This window comes from Astatotilapia calliptera, chromosome 5 (assembly GCF_900246225.1).
Source record: "Astatotilapia calliptera chromosome 5, fAstCal1.2, whole genome shotgun sequence".
Taxonomy (NCBI): domain Eukaryota; kingdom Metazoa; phylum Chordata; class Actinopteri; order Cichliformes; family Cichlidae; genus Astatotilapia; species Astatotilapia calliptera.
In genome coordinates this window covers 214,316-237,503 of record NC_039306.1, presented here as the reverse complement: position 1 = coordinate 237,503, position 23,188 = coordinate 214,316, and the positions used below count along the sequence as shown (strand labels likewise).

The 23,188-nt window shown below is 42.0% G+C and overlaps 1 protein-coding gene across 2 annotated transcripts in view; it reads left to right on the top strand.

The window, feature by feature from the left end:
* The window catches only part of LOC113021786 (GTPase IMAP family member 8-like), a 29,837-nt gene extending 6,663 nt beyond the window's left edge, over positions 1-23,174 (top strand). Inside the window, exons 2-7 of one of the 2 annotated variants that reach the window (XM_026166504.1) lie at positions 38-60; positions 10,313-10,347; positions 17,262-17,315; positions 18,592-19,224; positions 19,876-19,908; positions 20,003-23,174. In XM_026166504.1, coding sequence (XP_026022289.1) covers positions 38-60; positions 10,313-10,347; positions 17,262-17,315; positions 18,592-19,224; positions 19,876-19,908; positions 20,003-22,758 — 3,534 coding nt within the window. In that variant the 3' untranslated portion in view covers positions 22,759-23,174. Of the gene's footprint in view, positions 1-37; positions 61-7,144; positions 7,351-10,312; positions 10,348-17,261; positions 17,316-18,591; positions 19,225-19,875; positions 19,909-20,002 lie in introns of those variants that run through there. The other variant, XM_026166505.1, reaches the window with a different exon arrangement.
* The last annotated feature ends 14 nt before the right edge of the window (positions 23,175-23,188 follow it).

Below are 23,188 nucleotides of genomic sequence, written 5' to 3'. Positions count from 1 at the left end.
CTCCCGACCACGGTCAGGGGACTGACGGCGAGGAATGGTTAACAACAGCATACACAAAAGGTCGGTAAAGGTTGTAGAAAGTTTGTCATGGTGATGGACGTGAAGCATGAAATCACAACAAGCTACATCTCTAACCTGACTTTAAACATTTTCACCAACAAACCACAAACTTCAACACTAGATATGAACTGTGAAACTGCCTGAAATCAGAGATGAGTCACTGTCCTGATCAAAATCTCATCACTTCAGTCATTTAAAGTCCTGATCTGTATTAGTGAGACAGACTGTTTCTGTTGGAGGATCTGCAGGAAGGAAACACAATTATATTCAAGGATTTGGTCCATTAAATCCAAACAGAACAGAATATGAACACAGCTGTCAGTTATGAGAGACAAAGGCTGTTAAATGTTCACTGTGTGGGTGTTTTTCCACTCACTCAGTGAGACTGAGACTCCTCACAGTGTTACGGGAGGCCGAGGTAATGGCATCCAGAGTAAGAGAAGCTCTCTCTGTGGGACGGAGACAACACCCTCAGTCACTGCGCAGCTCTTTGATTAGGCTGTAGTGAGAATCCAGAAGGCTGTGATCACATGAACTCAGTCAATGCTTCTGTATTGATGTGAACTGATTATTGGGATCCATGCAGGCTGACATCGTGTGATGAAGGTTCAGACTGGGCTGAATGCTGATGCCCACCTCATCCACCCTCCACTGATAAACTGCAGTTTCCAGACTCCACTTGTTCCAGCTGATTCCAGTTCAGTGCGTCACGCGTCAGTCTTCTTACTGCTTTCATGTCCAAACGTGACTCCAGACAAAGTGAGCAGACAGAGGCACACGAGCAGCAGAAGACACTCCATCACCGTGGAAATCATCTCCGGAGGAAACATCACTAACAGACACGCTTCTGACAGAAACACGCAGCCCAACTGACTGTCAGCTGCCGCCGCCACAATAAGAGCTTCAACTGTAATATTATAAAGTCAAATCAGGACGAGAACTGTAATATTATGAATGAGTCAAACACATTTAATAGGGATCATTGGTGCTCTCCAGGAAGCGAGTCCTGTGGGTTTAAATGTGTCGCACGCTGTGGATGTTTCCAGCTGTACAAGGCTTGAGTCATAAACATCAGTCCATAAACAAATGAAAGCTCTGAAACCAGATTTCTCTGAAATTAAGCATTTCCTTATTTTTCATGATATAAAAACCTGTGTTTTAATAAATCACGCTCCAGCTCAAAGGATCATTTTTCTATAAATCAGATGATTATTTTTCTTTGGGGAAACCTGGAACTTCTTCGTTGTGTCAAACAGGGAGAAAAACCCTTCAAATTTTAAAGAATTTAATAAATAAAAAAGTCAAACTTAAAAATGATCAAGAAGGAAAGGAAGCTGTGCTAGCATCTGTTTAACTTTAGAGGGTAGTGGTAAAAATGAGCTATTCAATCATTTCTGTTTGAGGGACAGGCTTTCTATTTAAATCACAACAATAAACACTGCCTTTATTAAAATGATGCTTTATTTTTGTTTTTGTTGAGTTTTTATGCTTCTAAATGTACAAACACGTGGTTGGTGTGGCTTAGAGTATCTGACGTGCCATCCAGATTTAAACAGAAGGCTGTCCGTGATTTTGTCCGTCAGTTATGACGTTGTTGCACGTTTCTATTGCACTTGTGTCTGTGTCGTTCTGTTCTGTCTGGTGTTGCACTGCTGTCGTTTTGCATTTTTGAGTGGAGGCAGCCTGAAGTTTATGAATATCTGAAAATACACAAATCGACACAGACACACAACAAGAATCAGGAGTGTTTTATTTAAAGGGTCAGAAGTTTTTACAGGATCAACCAAATCTTCTTCCCCTTTGCGCACTCGTCATAAATACGTCCGTCCTCATCATGAAGAAGTATTCTCTTTTAATTTTCTATTCAGGAGCATTCATGTAAATATTGCATTTTCCACACACAAAATCATACTTGTTTGAAGTGCTATGACCTTTGGTGCTTTTATGTCAGTCCAAAAAAAGAAGAAAAAAAAATCATGAAAATTACGATTATGAAACTTGATGTAATCAACATGAATCAAAAATAAGATAATATTTGTATCACGCTTATTAAAAATCAACATAACAAACTGCTCTACAAACATAAAATAGACATTGAAAATATGATTTTGACAGCAGCTTGGTTCTTAAATCCATCATTTTGAGTTTTAGCAGCACAAACTTCATCACTGTGAACGGAACAGCTGCTGATGACTCTGACAGTTTTTCTTCCTGAGAGATTTTAAAAAGAGACGTGAACACCTCAAATACAGACAGCCTTCGTGTCGACTCGACATGAAGACAAAAGTAAAAACTATCTCTGATTTCTTCAGAGTTACTGTTTGTGGTTCGAGTCCCTGAGATTTTGGAGTGAGGAGGAGGCAGGGGTAAGGGGGACTGGATGAGGGACGGGGGCTATGTAGAGCGTGGCGGGTTATTTCCAACCATGACCAACTCAGTTGTACTTTTACTTAGCTTAAAAAGCTCTAATATTCTTGCATTCTTCTCACCCACCATCTTCAGCCAGTCCTGAGTGGGAATCCGAAGCAATGTGTTGAAAACACCGGAGTGGGTGTTTGTAAGGTCCAACATAAAATCATCTGTGCAAGCTCGATCGCTTGTTTGTCGACTAGCTCCATCTGCAAAATGGAGTGCTCTTGGTCTCCCACTGGGTGTATGTTTGCAGACCGGTGCTGATTGGGTTCTTGGGTGAATGGTGGAAACGAGTAGGCCTCTTTGAAAACTGGATACTGCTGGTCCCTTGTTCACGGTGCGCTCGTTTCCCGCAGGCTCTTCTGGATTTCAGGGGTCGTGATGAGCATCAGAACAGCCCAGTCAGAGCAAGTAAAAGCGATCCGCGGTGTGAGCGGACCAAAACTTTCACCCGCTTTGAGCTGGTAGAAATAGATTTCGCTCTCTGGGAGGTTGAAAGCATAACCCCAAAACCCCCCAGTGTTGAGACGGAATCTTTCCTCCAACCGGTTAGCAGCTGCTGTTGGCTGCACTCTGCAAAGATGTAATCGTCTGAGTTCTGGCGGCGTGGCGGAGGCTATAGCTATAACTATAGCTAGTTACGGGCGTTTGAGAGACCACAGTGAGGTTGGTAGGTCTGGCGGCCATGTTTGTTTGTGAAAAAAAGAGAAAACTTGCTTGTTTTTTCTGAGAGAAAAAAACCAGTTAAATTTAAGATGAAATGTTAGATTATTTATCCTGAATGCCAGCAAGAGAATAAACCTATCGCTGAGAAGGTAAATCGGACCTGGATCCAATTGGCTAACCGGGGTGTGAGGGGAGCCGCCCCTTTGTTATGTGATTGGCACCGGGGCGAGTTAGGCACGCCTGCGAGGCGGAGTTGGTCTCCGGCGCAAATTTCGAACGAAGAGCCCGAATCATTAAGCAGCAGATGTGGAGCGATCAAGAAGGAAAAATTGTGCGCTGGCTGCGGCTGCATCAGAGTCAGAGTCAGAGCGAAGGGAGAACTTAGACTTTGCTGAATTTGCGAGAGAGCTAGTAAGAGGGATCGTTTTGAAGAAAAAAGACTAAGGATTTTTCAGGATTTTTCCCCTGTTTTCGAATATAAGGTTTTGGGAATAGAGGGGTCCCTACCAGGGTTTTTTTTGGAGAAATATACGGAGGGTTTTCAGGAGTTTTTCCCTGGTTATTTTGTCTAAGGATCGGGGTGGGAGCCGCGGGGCGCTGAATTTGAGAAAAAAGACTAAGGATTTTTTCAGGTGTCTTCCCCCTGTTATCGAATATAAGGTTTTGGGAATAGAGGGGTACCTAACAAGTTATTCTAGGGTTTTGGAGAAAACGCGGAGGGTTTTTTTAAGGAGTTTTTTTTTTGCTGGGAGCCGCGGTGGGATCGTGAGAGTTTTTTTTACGATTCTGAGTTTGATTCTAAATCTCCTTGTTCGTATTAAACAAATGCATATAAATTGAAATAAAGTTTTCCCCCGAGGCATGCAACCTGTATGTCTGGCCATACTGAACGTTACAAAAGCACAAGTTTAACTAAGCAGTTTTACTATTTTACTATATATTATTAACACATTTTTAAACACACAAGCACGGACCCGAGACACACAGGACAGTCCCAGACACAGGCGCGCGCAGAAGTGCGTGTGGCGCATAAAAAGCATAAAAAGTAAAAACTTTTAAACTGGACATTTAGATGAGAAAATATATATTTGACATAAAATAAAAATAAACAAAATAAATGTTCCCTTTAGAAATTTTGTTGCTCTATAAAATAGTTATGTTCTTTTAGAATCATTCATCTTAGCAGTAGGATATACATGAAAAGAGAAACAAATTAAGTTTGAGTGAAAATGTACATTTTTTGCACTCTCTCGTCAACTGACTCAGTGAATCAAATGACTCGAAAAACCCGATTCACTTTGGTGAGTGACTCATTAAAACTCGATTCAGTAAAAAGAATCAAATTTACCATCACTACTTGCTACTGAAAACAAGAAAAAAACCGGTCCTGCTATGGGCTGAACCATTTGTTAATGGTGGAGGGGGAAACACTATGCAATATATATATTCAGTTTTAGCATTTATATTCACTGTTGACTGTAACTACGCTCAAACTGTTAATGCTATCTTATTTTAATAAACAACACTGTCATATGCAAAACTGGGGTGGCAAGGGATCATTTTAGGGTGGCGCTTGCCACCCCATGCCACCCTTCTAGATCCGCCCCTGTCTGGTTAGACCACAGGATAGGCGTCTGCTTCTACATTAATAGTGGCTGGTGCACAGATGTAACAGTGATTGCTCAGCACTGCTCTTCCTCTCTGGAATACCTTTTTATTCACTGCAAACCGTTTTATTCTCCGCGGGGGTTTGCATCATTCATCTTGGCCGCTGTTTACATCTAGCCAGATGCGGATGTGCAGGCAGCTCTGGCATTTTCAACTCCTCACTGCAGGCATGTCATGTGCCTGTCTGCTTCAAGTCCTCTACCATAATCCCTGTCCCCAAGAAACCAAGGATCACTGGACTAAATGACTACAGACATGTGGCTCTGACATCTGTCATTTGAGCGCCTGTTTCTCTCCTACCTCAAGACCCTCACGGCCCCCCTCCTGGACCCCCTCCAGTTTGCATACAGAGCCAACAGGTCTGTAGACGATGCTATCAACATGGCTCTGCACTTCATCCTGCAGCATCTGGACTCCCCAGGAACCTACGCCAGGATCCTGTTTGTGGACTTCAGCTCTGCCTTCAATACCATCCTTCCAGACCATCTCCAAGGCAAGCTTTCCCAGATGAAGGTGCCTGATCTCATCTGCCAGTGGATCACTGACTTCCTGACGGACAGGAAGCAGCATGTGAGGCTGGGAAAGAATGTCTCGGACTCCGGACCATCAGCACCGGCTCCCCTCAGGGCGAGTACACTAACTGCTGCACATCCACCCACCAGTCTGTCAATCTAATCAAGTTTGCAGATGACACCACCGTTATTGTCATCTTGGACGGGGATGAGTCTGCCTACAGGAGGGAGGTTGAACGTCTGGTGTCCTGGTGCTGAATGCCCAGAAGACAGTGGAGATTATTGTGGACTTCAGGAAGCACACAGCCCCACTCCCCCCCCCCCCCCCCCCCCCCCATCATCCTGACTGACACCCTCGTCACCTCTGTGGACTCATTCCGCTTCCTGGGTACCACCGTCACCCAGGACCTGAAGTGGGAGCCCACCATCACCTTCGTCATAAAGAAGCTGAAGAAATTCAACCTGCCAACATGGACGATGATGCAATTCTACACTGCAGCGTGTTGTGCGCTCTGCTGAGAAGGTGATTGGCTGCAGACTCCCATCTCTGCAGGACCTGTACACCTCCAGGACACATGACCCTACACTGTGTTCACTGCATCATTCCATGTTTGGCACTGATCACCACCTGCACTCATGTATATATCTATCTACTTAGCACTTTTAATTTTTATTTTTAGGTTTATTTAAGCATTGTCTGTCAGTATGTTTACACTAAGTACCGCAGCAATTACCTAATGTTGTAAACCTGCTCAAAATTTGGCAATAAAACCCTTTCTGATTCTGATTCACTTACTAAATCTGCGAGATCTACAGAATATTGTATTTGGTTTAATTGTTATGTTGTTATGTGGTGCATTTATTTTTGACTTTTGCTGCCATGATGCCAAGTCTCTCTTAGAAATAAGATTTTTAATCTCAATGAGATTTTTACCTGAATAAATAAAGGAATAATAAAAATAAAAATGGTAAATGGTCTGTATTTATATAGCGCTTTACTAGTCCTTAAGGACCCCAAAGCGCTTTACATATCCAGTCATCCACCCATTCACACACACATTCACACACTGGTGATGGCAGCTACATTGTAGCCACAGCCACCCTGGGGCGCACTGACAGAGGCGAGGCTGCTGGACACTGGCGCCACCGGGCCCTCTGACCACCACCAGTAGGCAACGGGTGAAGTGTCTCGTCCTTTCTCTCCCTGTTTAGGATTTCTGTGACTGCAGTGAAAATTTCCTCCAGCCGTCACTTATTCCAGCTGACCTGGACTAAAGTAAAAAGTAATCCTAAAGCAAAGGACATTATTAATGAACACTGATTATACAGAACAATAAATATACTTTTTTTTATAGTTAATATAGATTACAATCTTGAGCTTATATAGTGTTTTGCCTGCTACAACAACAACTCAGCAGTAAGAATAAATATCACACTGCAGAATAAGTTTTTATTCTGCAGTGTGAGTTCAGCTGAGAGTTTAACAGACTGTTGTTAGAACATAAATATATCAGCAGCTTATGGGTGAAACAGAAAACGCAGTTACAATGAACATTTACATGATCTGGGCAACTTATGTCGCTGGTTTTCATAAATAGTCAGATGATCCATCGCAATGAATTATGGGACAGCATTTTCTCATCCCTTTTCATAAAAGATGGCCCCTTGTATCCTACGCTACAGGAAGCAATAAAGGAAGCATTGAAGCTCCTTTCCTCAGTGTTTGGAGAATTGGAGCAGCTCTTACTGTGGCCACCACGCGGGTACTTCCGCGTCACGTCTCTCAGTAGGAACCTTCCGAAGCAAATTGGAACGCGCCCCTGGTCAATACTTTCACTTTCATTAGTGTTGGTGGCGCAGTAATAAGTTCCGCTTTCAAATCAAATCAAACTAAACGTTTTAAAACGAAAAAGAAATATATAGACGAAAAGCTGGATGAAGTCAGTGCGTTGGATATATTGATTGAGTTTAATAATAATTGATTACTGGCCGCACAAGAGGACAAATTAGTCTCATGACCGAAGAGTCTTGGGTGAGTTTGTGTTCAAGTCATTTTTGCTGATAAAACAGTGCATGTGCTGCAAACAGCTTCGTTAAACTAAAAGGCAGAAATAAGCTTCTCTTTCTCACTGAACTCCTGATTTTAAGACGTCTTTATGACTTCAGGTTTAGTGTGAGTTCAGATAAATGCGGATTTGACACGAAAATGGCGTAGAGGTGTAGTTTTATCCACTCGGGCACGTCCGCGTACATATTTGACTGACATATATTTTAGCACACCCAAAATGCGTCCACTTTAGTGCTAATATTTCCATTTAATTTATCTAATATTGTTATTGGTTATTTTCAGGAACTGCTAGAACTTCTAATTTTGGAAAAATGATTAATATTTGTGATTTATTATTGTAACATGGCCTGCACCGAAAGACAGTAAAGTGGAACAACCCTGCAGCTGCAGCTGTTGATTTCAGGGCAGATGCACGTCAGTTGCTGGGCTGAACTTCTGCCCACTACTGAGATTTAATCAGGGAGGTGAATTGAGTACACTGTATCTTCGTTGTCCCTGAACTTTACCCGTATATACAGGCATTTCATATTTGTCATTATGGCGTCTCTGGAGCTTGCACACTTACATGCTGCTTACAAGGATGGGCAAGTGTGCAAGCCTCCTGTAAGTCTCATTTTCATTCTTCCTTTTGGATAGTTGCTTGCTCTCTAACTGTGTTGCCATCTCTTCTATGGGCTCAAATTGTGGTCATAAATATTTTGTACTTGTAAATCAGGATTTGTATGTGTAAAAAGAATTTGTGTGTGCGTAAAAAAGATTTGTGTGTGGACTTAGCCAAAAAATACATGTGAAACTTTGACCCTATTTTTCTTCCTTTCATCTGATTGGCCAATGTCATGTCAATCAGAGAACAGATGGGTTTGGCTGTCGGAGGGGCGCTTGTTTGAACTGCAGGTCCTTGAAGGGTAATACAGTTTTAAGCTGGAGGATCTCTATATAAATATCCGAGAGATGCTAGATCCCCTAACTTTCAGTAGCTGTTGAAAGGATAAAGTTGTGGTATATCAGTGGTTAGAAACACCATTATTACTTTATGATTAGTTTAACACAAAGTCAGGGCTGACCTGGGACCATTGCTGTGAGTCACAGTGCGCAGCATAAAAGTCCTTTCACATCGGACGCAGGATGTGCTGCTAATGCTAACTGCTAACTAAAAGCAAAGGATCCAGAATTTGTTGCTGGCTGCTGGGCTCTGTGGGTTTTTGCAGCAGCTCTACCTGCACTAGATGCACCTGCTCCTTGTCTTTTCCATCTCTGACTTTATGTCCTCTACAAGAGTTTGTTTTTTTTGCTGGTTCTTCAAATGTTCAATAAAATCATGTATCCCCTCCCCCTACCCCCCAGAGGTCCGCAGCGCTGTTGAAAAGGCTCTGGAGGTCCCTGTATTAAGCACATAAACCTGTGACAGAAAAATCACCAAACTGAGACGACCACAGAATGTTTTCCTTCCTGGTGATGAAGGAAAACGCTGAGCTGGCATTCAAAAGGGCATTTATTCCCTTCAAGGACCTGAAGCTCCATAAAGCACCCCTCCAAAAGCCAAACCCATCTGTTCTCTGATTGGATAGTTAAATTTGTGATTGACATGACATTGGCCAATCAGATGAAAGGAAGAAAAAAAAAAAATAGGGTCAAAATTCATACTTGTAACTTGAAACTTGAGTGCAGAGTTTCACACATAAGTCCACACACAAATCTTTTTTACATACACACAAATTCATTTTACACACACACACACACACACACACATCCTGATTTACAAGAACAAAATATTTATGACCACAATTTGAGCCCATACTCTTCACCTTATGTTTTCTCTGGTGAATTCAGAGAGTTACAGATAGTGTGAAAAGGTGTTTCCTCCAGATTTCCCATTTTTTGTACATTTTTCACATTAACAAAAAAATAAAATATCAGACAAAATTAACAAAAGTAAACACAGAATGCAGTTTCTAAATGAAGGTGTTTATTATTAAGGGGAAGAAAATGCAAATCTACATGATGCTGTGTGGAAAAAGTGATCGCCCCCTGATGGCCCTTTGTTGGGCCACCCAGCAACAACTGCAATCAAGTATCTGTGAGTCTGTCTGATTTAGGTCAGGACTTTGACTAGGCCACACTGAAGTGTTCAGAGAAACTGAAAATACACCTGTGATACACCACAGTTAATTCACGTTTTAACATTCATTAATGGTAATAGTAAATTTATTTATACAGCATATTTCATTATACATGAACTCAGTGTGCCTAATACAGAAAAACGGGAGGGAGTGAAAGGGAGTGAAAACAGCAAAATAAAACTTAAAAAAATAAAAAAATAAAAAAATAAAAATATTGAGTGTAGGCCTATGTGAACAAAAATCTTTTGAGTCTGGTTTTGAATGTCAACACAGATGGAACCGATCTTGGGTCAGCAGGCAACATTTTCCAAAGAACAGGACAATTTATTAACACACGGATGGCTGATAATTTGACAGTAAAGAATGTTTAGTGTGCTTCTACACATTGCACAGGTCAGCTGCACAGGTCAGCTGCTACAGTCACTTTGCTTACAGCTTTATTGCAGCACTCTTATGTGAAAACTGAATTTCAACCAATGTAGCTGCAGAACATTTTTAATGAGCAGTCTGTTTTTCCATTTGGCTTGTCAGCTGACACTGAACTTGACCAACTACATCCATCTGTGTGCACATATAGTACTATATGTGTGTACTATATGCATGCGTGCGTGTATACTGTATGTGTGTGTGTGTGTGTGTCTCTATGTCTGTCTGTTTTAAATTCTGTGAAAATAGTTAAAAGTCGGAGGACATAGCTTCATAGGTTGTCCAGATCACAGAACACTGACATAAGTAAAAGTTCCCTTTTGTTGTTTTAAAACTTGCTAATTATGTTATTAATAATTCTTTCTTGAAAATGTTTTTAGGGGTGAAGGTCACACAATGGCAACTGCAGGAACTGGTAAGTCCAGTCATTCTTTAAATCCTTGTAACAAAGCATTATTTAAAAAATAAATCAGACTGAAGGTGGATACATAAGCTCACAGAACATCTGATGGTGTGCACATGTAAACACAGGTTTTAGAAGGTTGTTCTAAAAGATTTATTTCTAACAGCTGGTTTGGTGGATGGATGGGGTTAGTTGGATCAGTGAATGGATGATTTCTTTTCTGTACATTAAATAATTACAATTAAAAACCAAACCAAACAGCACTACTATAAGCTGTGCAAAGCATAAAATTAGTATAACATCAACTTGCATCACTAACGCATCCACCATCTTGGTATTTCCATTTCTTTAAAGTTAACCGACATCTAGTACATTTGACTAAATATCCCTTTCGACTGAGCGGTAATCAGATAATTGGAAGGTTAAGCAGAGTCTTCTAAAATTATAGGGTTCTGTTTGTTCGCACTCTGATGGTAAGGAGGTAAAAGGCCTGCCAAAAACAAAAATATATTCATGAAACTTGTCATACCACGCCTCTAAGTAACCTCCTGCTTGTACTTGATTGTTGATCTAGAACTTTCTGATCAACCATAGTGGTAGCAATGTGCTAGTGTCCAAAGCTGAACCTCTGAAGGAGGTTTTTCCCAGCTGATTTGGGAAAACACATGTTTTCATAGCAACAGGGGCTGTCAGGGAGTAACAGATGGATGTGACTGGGACTTTAACAATAATTTTCGTAGGGACTGCCATCAACCTCCAGGAATCACTCACGAGTGCTCGGTTACACCAGAAACGTCAGAATCTCAGGTTAAAGCTCACAAAACTATTTCAAAAACCACGAAACAGCTAAAACAGAAAATGAGAGCTGGAAAACAGATTCCGCACAAAGATGTTAACACAAAGTGCAGATTGTTTACCTGACTGCACGGACACGCCATCGGGGCTAAAAGCCGACATCTCACAGATTCTGAAGCTGCAGGTTCCGTTGCGCCGACCAAAATTCACTGAACCAGCAGTAAAAGAAGAGCCGAAACAAAAATAGTCTGGTAAGCAGAATCCCAGTCCAAAACATTGCAAAACCCCAGCTGCGCCTCCAGCAGCGGCGTCACAACAGTACCCCAAACAACGTTCAGGCGGCCTACCTCGGGTCTAGTGACCACAGTAACACAATCTGGCGGCAGCCACGGGTTCGGTGGCATTGTTGTTGCAGCTCAGGGGGCCTGCCACAGGTCTGGCAGCGGCAGCATTGCAGCTCCGGTGAGCCACAGTGTAGAATGGCACATGATCGCCGATGTGCTGGTCGTGCAGGACGTGGGTGTGGAGAGCGCGCTGGACGTGGAGGGCACGCTGGACGTGGACGACGTGGAGGGCACGCTGGACGTGGAGGTCCCTCTGGCACACAGACCTCAAGCTTTGGCGGAGCCGGTCCCTCCCGCTTGCTGAGCTCCTCTGCCGGGAGTGAGGGCTCCTCCCGCTCGCTGAGCTCCGCCACTGGTGGAGCGGGCCCCTCTGACAGTGCTGCAGCTACAGATGGTCGAGCCGAAGGTGATGTAGGTGATACGGCAGCTGCAGGCGGTGGATGTAGTGTCAGAGTAGCGGATGTGGATGGTGGAACAGATGACAACTGAAGCAGCCCCTCTGACCTTCCAACGGGGACTGATGTGGGACAAGCAGGTGTATCGGCCCCTGGCTGAGGGTGTAAATGTGTGGCTGACTGGACTAAGGACTGAGCTACAGGTAGCAGAGTTGCAGTCTTACACGCCTCTCTGCAGCTTCTCTCCTCCTGCTACCCCCCCCCAAAAACCCATCTCCATAGAGACTGTGTCAGCTCCCAAACAGACAAAAAACAAACTAAAAACCATCAACAAACAACTTAAACATAAACAATTACAAAGAAAGAACAATACAGTATCCACATCTGAACCAAAGAGTAAAACAGTGAAATGTGGATTATTAAACATTAGGTCTCTCTCCTCCAAGTCTCTGTTAGTACATGACTTAATAATTGATCAACAAATTGATTTACTCTGCCTTACAGAAACCTGGTTGCAGCAGGATGATTATGTTAGTTTAAATGAATCAACACCCCCGAGTCATTCTAACTACCAGAAATCTCGAAGCACAGGCCGGGGGGGGCGGTGTGGCAGCAATTTTTCACACCAGCCTGTTAATTAATGAAAGACCAAGACAGACTTTTAATTCATTTGAAAGCCTGATGCTTAGCCTCAGAAACCAGTCTTACTTGTTATCATCTATCGTCCACCTGGGCCTTACACAGAGTTTCTGTCTGATGTCTCAGACTTTATATCTAATTTAGTTCTGAGCTCAGATAAAATAATTATTGTGGGTGATTTTAACATCCATGTAGATGCTAAAAATGACAGCCTCAACATGGCCTTTAATCTGTTATTAGACTCAATTGGCTTCTCTCAAAATGTAAAAGAACCCACCCACCACTTTAATCACACTCTAGATCTTGTTTTAACATATGGCATAGAAACTGAACATTTAACAGTGTTTCCTGAAAACCCTCTCCTGTCTGATCATTTCCTGATAACATTTACATTTACAATAATTGATTACACAGCGGTGGAGAGTAGACTTTATCAAAGTAGATGTCTTTCTGAAAGCGCTGTAACTAAGTTTAAGAATATAATCCACCCACTGTTATCATCTTCAATGCCCTGTACCAACATAGAGCAGAGCAGCTATCTGAACGCTACCCCAACAGAGGTCGATTATCTTGTTAATATTTTCACCTCCTCACTACGTACGACTCTGGATACTGTAGCTCCTGTGAAAACTAAGGTCTCTAATCAGAAGTACCTGACTCCGTGGTATAATTCTCAAACACGTACCCTAAAGCAGATGACTCGTAATCTGGAGAGGAAATGGCGTGTCACAAATTTAGAGGATCATCATTTAGCCTGGAGAAATAGTTTGTTACTTTATAAGAAAGCCCTCCGCAAAGCCAGAACATCTTACTATTCATCACTGATTGAAGAAAATAAGAACAACCCCAGGTTTCTCTTCAGCACTGTAGCCAGGCTGAGAAACAGTCAGAGCTCTTTTGAGCCAACCATCCCTTTAACGTTAACTAGTAATGACTTCATGAACTTCTTCACAAATAAAATTTTTATCATTAGAGAAAAAATTACCAATAATCATCCCACAGATGTAATATTATCTACAGCTACTCTTAGTACCATTGATGTTAAGTTAGACTCTTTTTCTCCAATTGATTTTTCTGAGTTAACTTCAATAATTACTTCCTCCAAACCTTCAACGTGTCTTTTAGATCCCACTCCTACAAAACTGCTCAAAGAAGTCCTGCCATTAATTAATGCTTCAATCTTAAATATGATCAACCTATCTCTAATAATCAGCTATGTACCACAGGCCTTCAAGCTGGCTGTAGTTAAACCTTTACTCAAAAAGCATCTCTAGACCCAGCAGTCTTAGCTAATTATAGGCCAATCTCCAATCTTCCTTTCATATCAAACATCCTTGAAAGAGTAGTTGTCAAACAGCTAACAGATCATCTGCAGAGGAATGGTTTATTTGAAGAGTTTCAGTCAGGTTTCAGAGCTCATCACAGCACAGAAACAGCTTTAGTGAAGGTTATAAATGATCTTCTTATGGCCTCTGACAGTGGACTCATCTCTGTGCTTGTCCTGCTAGACCTCAGTGCAGCATTCGATACTGTCGACCATAATATCCTATTAGAGCGATTAGAACATGCTGTAGGTATTACAGGTACTGCAGTGGTTTGTATCATATCTATCTAATAGACTCCAGTTTGTTCGTGTAAATGGAGAGTCCTCTTCACACACTGAGGTTAATTATGGAGTTCCACAGGGTTCAGTGCTAGGACCAATTCTGTTTACATTATACATGCTTCCCTTAGGCAGCATCATTAGAAGACATAGCATACATTTTCACTGCTATGCAGATGACACCCAGCTCTATCTGTCCATGAAGCCAGATGACACACACCAATGAGTTAAACTGCAGGAATGTCTTAAAGACATAAAGACCTGGATGGCCGCTAACTTTCTGCTTCTTAATTCAGATAAAACTGAGGTTATTGTACTCGGCCCTGAAAAGCCTAGAAATATGGTATCTAAGCAGATTCTTACTCTGGATGGCATTACCTTGGCCTCCAGTAACGCTGTGAGGAACCTTGGAGTCATTTTTGACCAGGACATGTCCTTCAACGCACATATTAAACAAATATGTAAGACTGCGTTCTTCCATTTGTGCAACATCTCTAAAATTAGAAATATCCTGTCTCAGAGTGACGCTGAAAAACTAGTTCATGCATTTATTACTTCCAGGCTGGACGACTGTAATTCATTATTATCAGGATGTCCAAAAAACTCACTGAAAAGCCTTCAGCTAATCCAAAACGCTGCAGCAAGAGTCCTGACAGGGACTAGAAAGAGAGAGCAGATTTCTCCTGTTTTGGCTTCCCTTCATTGGCTTCCTGTTAAATCCAGAATTGAATCCAAAATCCTGCTCCTCACATACAAGGTCTTAAATAATCAGGCCCCATCTTATCTCAATGACCTTGTAGTACCATATCACCCTATTAGAGCACTTCGCTCTCGCTCTGTAGGCCTACAACAATCAAGTACTTGTATGTGGCCACTGTTGCCAAAGTGCTTGCTCATAGGGGGTCATATGATTGTTGGTTTTTTTTCTCTGTCTCTATGAAGCGCCTTGAGGCGACTTATGTTGTGATTTGGCGCTATATAAATAAAATTGAATTGAATAGTGGGGCAGCAGACTGAGTTACATGCTGGGCTGAAAAAAAAAACTCTAACACCGGGCTGTCTAGCAATGGACTCTCTAGCTGATCAGCAGCCACAAAAACAGTTTTTAGATTTACACTTTCATAGTCCAATGACTCAGGGTTAACAGCCTCTAAAATTAAGGCTTCATCCTCAGATGGGGAGCAAGGAAAACGGTTTTCAATACTCTCTACACTAATTAATGACCCAGAATTAGTTGTCAGTTCATGTTCATCTTTTGGCCAATCAGAATTTTTAAGCTTATTCCCCATTGTGGGCCTTGTTTTACCATTCACCGACTGGGCGCGGTCCTTGGGTTCAGATGAAACTGTCTTTTTCACCACTAACAGATTCTGTTTTACTCACTGCGGCGCCTTGTGCGGCTAGCCCAGAGTCAACTAGTTCTTCAAAAGCCAGTGGAGTAAGTGGAAAGGTGGTATGACGACGGTGCGGGCGCCGTCTCCTCCGTGGAGGCGGGGCCGCGTTAAAGGAAACTGTCCCGTCCTGTTCATCTGCGTTTAGATTCTTAATGACAGGATCTAGTGAAACAACTGAGTCAGGTTTACTCACAGCTAGGGATGGGTAACGGTGTCATGGCACCGGTTCTGACATAAACGGTAGTAACCAGACCGAAAAGCAGCGCACATTTCGGTGCTTTTTTTTTTCCTGAGCTGTGATACACTTTAGATTCTAGCCAATCATTTTACGTTTCCGAGGATAGTAGGCGGGTCCAGGTACGTACGTTCTTTTAGAGCAGAGCTACAGATTAAAAATGCCCAAGGCGAAGCGGTCAAAAGTCTGGCTGTACTTCACAGCAAAAGATGCAAACTCAGCAGCAACAAGTGCTTTAAGCTGATACTGTGATACTGTCAAAGGAGGTAACACCTCAAATCCGATGAAACACCTGGCGACGCATAGCGGGTTTTTTTTAAAGCCGAGAAATGCACCGTATTTGATAGCTGTCTTCTTGTTTGATGGCAGATACTCCCTTCACCCTGGCCAAAAAGGCTAAAATGACCAAAGAAAAAGTGGAAAACAGTTAAACATGAGAGGTTTTTGGACAAAGTTTGTGTTTTTTCCATTGTTTAAGCACTGCTTCCAGTCAAGAGTGATACCATATATGCCCCATAGCTGCAGAAAAGGCGAACATTGTTATCTTTTTACAAAAAAAAACAAAAAAAAAAAAAACAGCTGAACATGAGAGGTTTTTGGACCAATTTTGTGTTCTCCATTCTTTAAGCACCAGTTTGAGCACCGTTTAAGCACCGGCACAGTTTCAAAAGCACCGGTATCGGATAAAACCTAAACGATACCCATCCCTACTCACAGCAGTGATGAACACTGTTGGACCATCTGTATGTGTCTCTTGTGAGGATCTACCGTCCAGATTATGCTCCGGCAGTAACCCCAGAGCTGTGCGAGCGTCTCCTCCTCTGAGGTGACACTTGAGTCCACTGGGTCCATTATGGCTGGATCGTTCTATCACGGTCTGTGGGTGGGGAAGGAGGACCCAAGATGCAGGACTCTGCAATGCAAACAGTCCATTTATTTACAGCGGAGTAAATAGTACACAATAAATTCCTCGTGCGTCTCCTACTCCTTCTCAGTGCCCGTGCTCCGTGTCTCCGCTCCCGTGAAACTTGTGCTCGCTGCTTTCCCGTTCCCACACTCCTGCTGGAAAATCCACAGAGGCAGCCGTTAACACACAAATACAAGGCGACAGACTCGCACTCACTGATTTTGCCAACGATCCAGCGTCGAGGAGATCTCAGTCACACTGCTTTGTAGCTCCTCCGACGAGGCTTGATCAGCGCCAGGTGTGTGTGTGAGGATCCTTGGGTGTGACCGGTCAGCTGGCAGGGCCACACCCACCAGGCCTGAAGGTGCCTGTCACGATGCCAATACACAAACATGGACCACAGGAATATCAGCAGTGCAGAACACACACATATAATATAATAAGTCCACAACTGTTCAGGGATTCTAGGTCACTCAGACCGGAGCAATGAGAAAATATTTCAGCTTCTGCTTTGGTGCTGCTCCACCACACAAGCAGTATTAATCCCCCATAGTTGTTTAAATCATAATTTAAAAACCAGTGCTAAAAATGTGTCTTTGTCCTTGTGCTCACAGATGATATGAAGCCACTGACACGCAGTTCCAGCTTTCAATTCCTGCTACCTTCCAGTAAGTCTGTGAAAAATTTATAACTATGTGTGATGGAGGTGTACCATGTAATGTTTTTATCGTTGGTATTAAAACAACTGTGTAGTGAAATGAATGCATTTATTGCGAGAATTATTGATTTTAATTCCCTGACTTAAATGGCCTGTATTTATATAGCGCTTTACTCGTCCCTAAGGACCCCAAAGCTTTACACATTCAGTCATCCACACATTCACACACTGGTGATGGCAGCTACATTGTAGCCACAGCCACCCTGGGGCGCACTGACAGAGGCGAGGCTGCCGGACACTGGCACCACCGGGCCCTCTGACCACCACCAGTAGGCAACGGGTCAAGTGTCTTGCCCAAGGACACAACGACGAGACTGTCTAAGCCGGGGTTCGAACCAGCAACCTTCTGATTACAAGGCGAACTCTCAACTCTTGAGCCACTCTTAAGGGGGAGAAAAAAAACCTTTCAATTAATATCTAACATGTAAGTTTTTGTAATGATGCATGTTTAGTGTATCCATTGCATTTACACTATAGTTATAACTTCCCAGTCAGTTTGATATGCCTGTTATGTGCACCGGTTTCCTTCTGCAGGCTGTGAAGAATAGCAAAGAAACATTTGCCAGCATCAACTTATATATGGCCCAGTTGCATATCTGGTAATACTTGAACACAGAGGCCTTCTCTGCGCTGATGTAAACAATTTGTCGCCAGCATGAACACATAAACCCCCCCCCCCAGTGGTCACAGGTCACACGTCATACTCTCTGAAACTGTACTAACATTGTGCATTAACCTCTCCCTAAACACTGATACCAAATCCACATGTGGACACTGTTTCTAAATTGAAATTTATACGTGAATGTAGGCATATGTGTAACTCATGTGTCTGTAGAGTGTCTAGTTTTGGGGGTGCATGTAGGCATGTAGCTTGGTGTGTGTTACATGTGCATGCGAGTCGGGGTGCAGGTCTCTGTATCTGTTCTTCTGTGTCCGTATATGTGCTTCTACCTAAATGACTGTGTGTGATAATGTATCTGTTATTTGATGTGTATTTTTATAGATGTGTGTGGAAGAAAAATATCCCTGTTGTGGAATGATCTGCCCTTGCATGTTAAGCAGGCTTCTTGTCTTTCTGAGTTTACAACTCTTCTCTTCTCTTTGTTTATTTATGCTATTTGTATATGTACAAAACTTTGTGACTTAATTAGATAAATTAATTAATTTCCTGTTCTGCTTCTCTTCAGTTAATTGTCTGGAAATAAGTGATTTACTTTTCTTCCCAGTGTCCGAGCTGAGGGTGGTTCTGCTGGGGAACAAATGGTCAGAGATGAGAGCAGTGGGGAACATGATACTGAGACAGGAGAAGTTCTGTACTGAAAAAGCACCAGACTGCTGTGTGGAATTCAGGACACCCTTCAAGGAAAAACGAATAGTTGTCATTAACACCCCAGACCTGTTGCTTCCCAATATTTCTGATGCCAAACTGAAGGAGCATGTAGAAACCTGTGTGAGGCTCTCTGCTCCTGGACCTCACGTGTTCCTGTTGGTTCTACAGCCTGAAGACTTCACTGAGGAGCAAAATCGGAGGCTCTGCAAAGTCCTTGAAGAATTCAGTGATCAATCATTTGATCATTCATTGGTTCTGAAATCAACTCCCAGAGAGAAGAGCTCAGCTTTCATGAAAGAAGATCAACCCTTAAAGGACTTTATCAGAAAATGCAAATACAGACATTTGAAGCTGAAGAACCTCGAACGTGCAGAGCTGCTAACACGCTTGGTTCAAATTGCAAAAGAGAACAATGGACACCTGGTCTGGGATGTATTTGAGGATGCAGCAACAGGTCTGACTTTGGATCAGGAAAACCTCAAACAAGAAAAAACATCAACCTTTCCATTTGGTCCAACAAAGGGAATTGGTAAGTTATTGTTTATGTCATGATCCCTGGGTCTAGGACCCAGTATTTTAAGTTTTGTCTCTTGTCAGTATTTCCTGCGGTTTCTGTTTATTTATGTTTCCCAGGTTTGGTTTTCCTGGTTTCAGTTTATATTATATTTCCTTGTATTTTTGGCTCCCTTATCTTCCCATGTCTACCCTAGTCTTGTCTCTATGTTTATTTACTTCAATATATCAAGACTGCGTTTTTGTTTCTGTGTTAAGTTCATATGTAAGTGATTCTGCCATCTGTTTACTTACATTCTGTTTTACTTTGGTGGTGTTTTGTCCTCTGTGCTTTTGTTAACTCCTTTTGTCTTATCTCTGCTGATTTATTCTCTTCTATGTTTCCTGGCTTCCTGGTATTTTCTGTACTTGCATTTTTTCAAACAACAAATTTAGGAAACTCTGCACACTTGATTTGATGACAGGTGCATAGGAGAGAAAAAATCTTAGTGAAAGACGTATATTATAACCTCACCAAAATGCCCTGCTTATCATTATTTGTATTACACAGTTTTGGTCCATGCAACCTTCGTCAGTGCAGAGAAACAGGAAATTGTAAAATGACTATAAATCACTTTGGAATCATACTTCCTGTACTGTTGAAATAAGGCTGTGTTGTCTTTTACAGAACTCAAAGCTCCCAGTGAATATTCCCAACAGTGTAAGTAAATCACATTTTATATATATGTGTATATATATATATATATATATATGCTTGCTGGTATCTTAATCTTAGTATTTTTGTTAATTTACAGCACCTGGACTCAGAATTGTGATATTTGGAAAAAGTGAGGACAAAAAGAAAACGCTCTGCCAATTCATCATGCAGAAAAAACACTTTCAGTTCTCTAAATTCAACCCGAACAAGCAATGTGAGGTGGCTCGTGGAGAATGGAAAAGAAAACCAGTAACAGTGGTGAAAACCCCAGACATGTTTAGTATGACTGTGAAAGCAATTATTGAAGAGATGAGAAGCTGTGTGAGTCTTTCCCTTCCTGGACCAAACGTTTTGCTGCTGTTAGTGAAACCTTCTAATTTCACTGAAGAGAACAGAAGAACTCTGAAGGTCATCCTGAGTTTGTTTGATCAAAATGCCTTTAAACACTCGATGGTCATCAACACACATGACAACCCAATGAGTTCCTGTGTGAATGAACTCCTCTGGGACTGTGGAGGAAAATTCTATAACATGTTTGAGGAAGACCACAAACAGTTAATGGTGAAGATTGAGGACATTGTGAATGAAAATAAAGGAAAATTCCTCACGTTCACTGAAGAGACCACACAACTGACGTCTGAACTCATCAAGCCAGCTCTAAACCTGGTTCTGTGTGGGAGGAGAGGAGCAGGGAAGACGTCAGCAGCCAAGGCCATTTTAGGTCAGACTGAGCTTCATTCAGACTCCAACTCATCAGAGTGTGTTAAACATCAGGGAGAGGTGTGTGGACGTTGGGTTTCCCTGGTGGAGCTGCCTGCCTTGTATGAAAAACCTCAGGAGGCAGTGATGGAGGAATCACTCAGGTGTATCTCCCTCTGTGATCCTGAGGGTGTCCATGCCTTCATCCTGGTCCTAACTGTGGCTCCCCTCACTGATGAAGACAAGGGAGAGTTAGAGACCATCCAGAACACATTCAGCTCTCGAGTCAATGACTTCTCCATGATTCTGTTCACTGTGGACTCAGATCCTACACATCCAGCTGTAGTTAACTTTCTAAAAGACAAGGAGGACATCCAAGAGCTCTGTGAGAGCTGTGGAGGAAGATCTGTTGTTCTCAACATTAATGACAAACAGCAGATCCCACAGCTGGTCCAAGCTGTGGAAAAGGTGAGAGATAAAGGACCCAAATCCTTCACAAAAGACATGTTCATATTAGCTCAGATGGAGAGAGTGGTAGAACAGAAAAACATTAACACAAGACTTAAAGCTGAAATGGATTTAAGAAAAGAAAGGGCCATGTGTGTTGATGATAGAAATCAGAACAGGGAATGTCTCAGGATGGTTCTGATTGGAAAGACTGGCAGTGGGAAGAGCGCAACTGGAAACACCATTCTGGGGAAAAAACATTTTAAATCTAAGCCCAGCGGGAGGTCTGTGACAAAGTTCTGTGAGAAAGCAGAAGGAGAGGTTGATGGACGTCCTGTTGTTGTGGTCGACACCCCCGGTCTGTTTGACACGAGTCTGTCCAGTAATGAAGTTGAACAAGAGCTCGTTAAATGCATCACCATGTTGGCTCCTGGACCTCATGTGATCTTACTGGTGCTATCAATCGGCCGGTTTACAAACGAAGAAAAAGAAACTGTTGAACTGATAAAGAAATACTTTGGGAAAAATTCACAACATTTCATCATTGTTACATTTACCAGGAAAGATGAACTGAAAGGTCAAACATTTGAGAGTTACATAGAAGATGATTGTGATGAATTTGTACAAAAACTGATTCATGATTGTGGAGACAGATATCATGTCTTTAATAATAATGATGCAAAGAATCGGGCTCAGGTCAGTGAGCTGCTGACAAAGATTGAGGTAATGGTGCACGAAAATGGAGGCAGCTGCTACACCAGCGAGATGTTCCAAGAGGCTGAGGTGGCAATAAAGAAGGAAGTGGAGAGGATCCTAAAAGAGAAGGAAGAGGAGATGAAGAGACAGAAAGAAGAGCTTGAACAAAAACATGAGGAACAAATAAAAGCAATGGAAGAAAGAATGGAAGAACAGAGAGCGGAAACTGAATGGCAGAGAAAACGGATTGAAAAACAACTTAAAAAAATGAAGGATAACATAAAGAATGAACGTGAACAGAGAAAAAGTGAACAGAAAAGGCGAGAAGCAGAGGACCGCCAAAGGAAAATACAAGATGAACTTCAACAACAAGAGTTGGAACAAAAGCGTATAGATCTGGAGGAAAAACTAAAGGCAGAATCAAAGGAAAAGGAAATAACTGACCGACAGCTGGAACAAAGCAGAGAGGAGATGAGAAACCAACGAGAGAAGTGGGAAAAGGAAAGGAGTGAGTGGTGGGACAAACGACATCAAGAAAATGAAGAGAAACAAGCAAAACTTACAAAAATGCAAGAAGAATACGACCAGGAAAAAGAAAAATATATAAACAAGAGAAAAGAAGAGGATCGAATGAGAAGAGATCAAGAGGAGAGAGAGCGGAAAGAACTGGAGGAAAACTATAAGAAAAAACTGAAAGAAATGAAGACAAAATATGAAGAAGAAGCCAGAAAACAGGCTGAAGAATTCAACGAGTTCAGACAGAAATACACCAAAGACTTTACAGCTCTGGTAGAAAAACACATGGAGGAAATAAAAGAACTGAAACAACAACATGAGAGAGAAATGCAGCAGACAGACGTGAGACACAGTAAAGATTACAAACAGTTGGATGAACTCTCCAGTTACAAAGAAAAATCTCTCAAAGAACAAATTAAGGACTTGGAGAAAACGCATGAGGAAGAAATAGAGGCTCTAAAAAAGAAATATGAGAGCAGCTGTATTATCCTCTGATCATGAACATGATAGCTCTTCAGTACTTTTTCATATTTTTGTCCAACTTTTTTTCCAATATTTTGGAGATTGATTCAAATGTACAGGACTCCATGTTCTTGACAAGTCTGGCTAAATATTTAGATTATGCACAGTTAATAAGACTAATAAGAATGTACATCTGCAGTATGTGTGACATTGGCATGGTGGACGATGTTAAGTAAATTCTTTGATGTACAATATTTAATATGCGGTAAAATTGTCACTCTCTTTCATAATCAATTTTCTCCTCATTTGGAGACTGAAATAAAAACAGAATTAAAATGTCCATACGTTCTTTATGTCATAACAACCCACAGCTTTACTGTGTTCCAGCAAAGTATCCAATAGCAGTGACAACTCCTCCACATTAGCAGGTGGTATTCTTCGTTTTTGGGGACGGCTCCTTTTA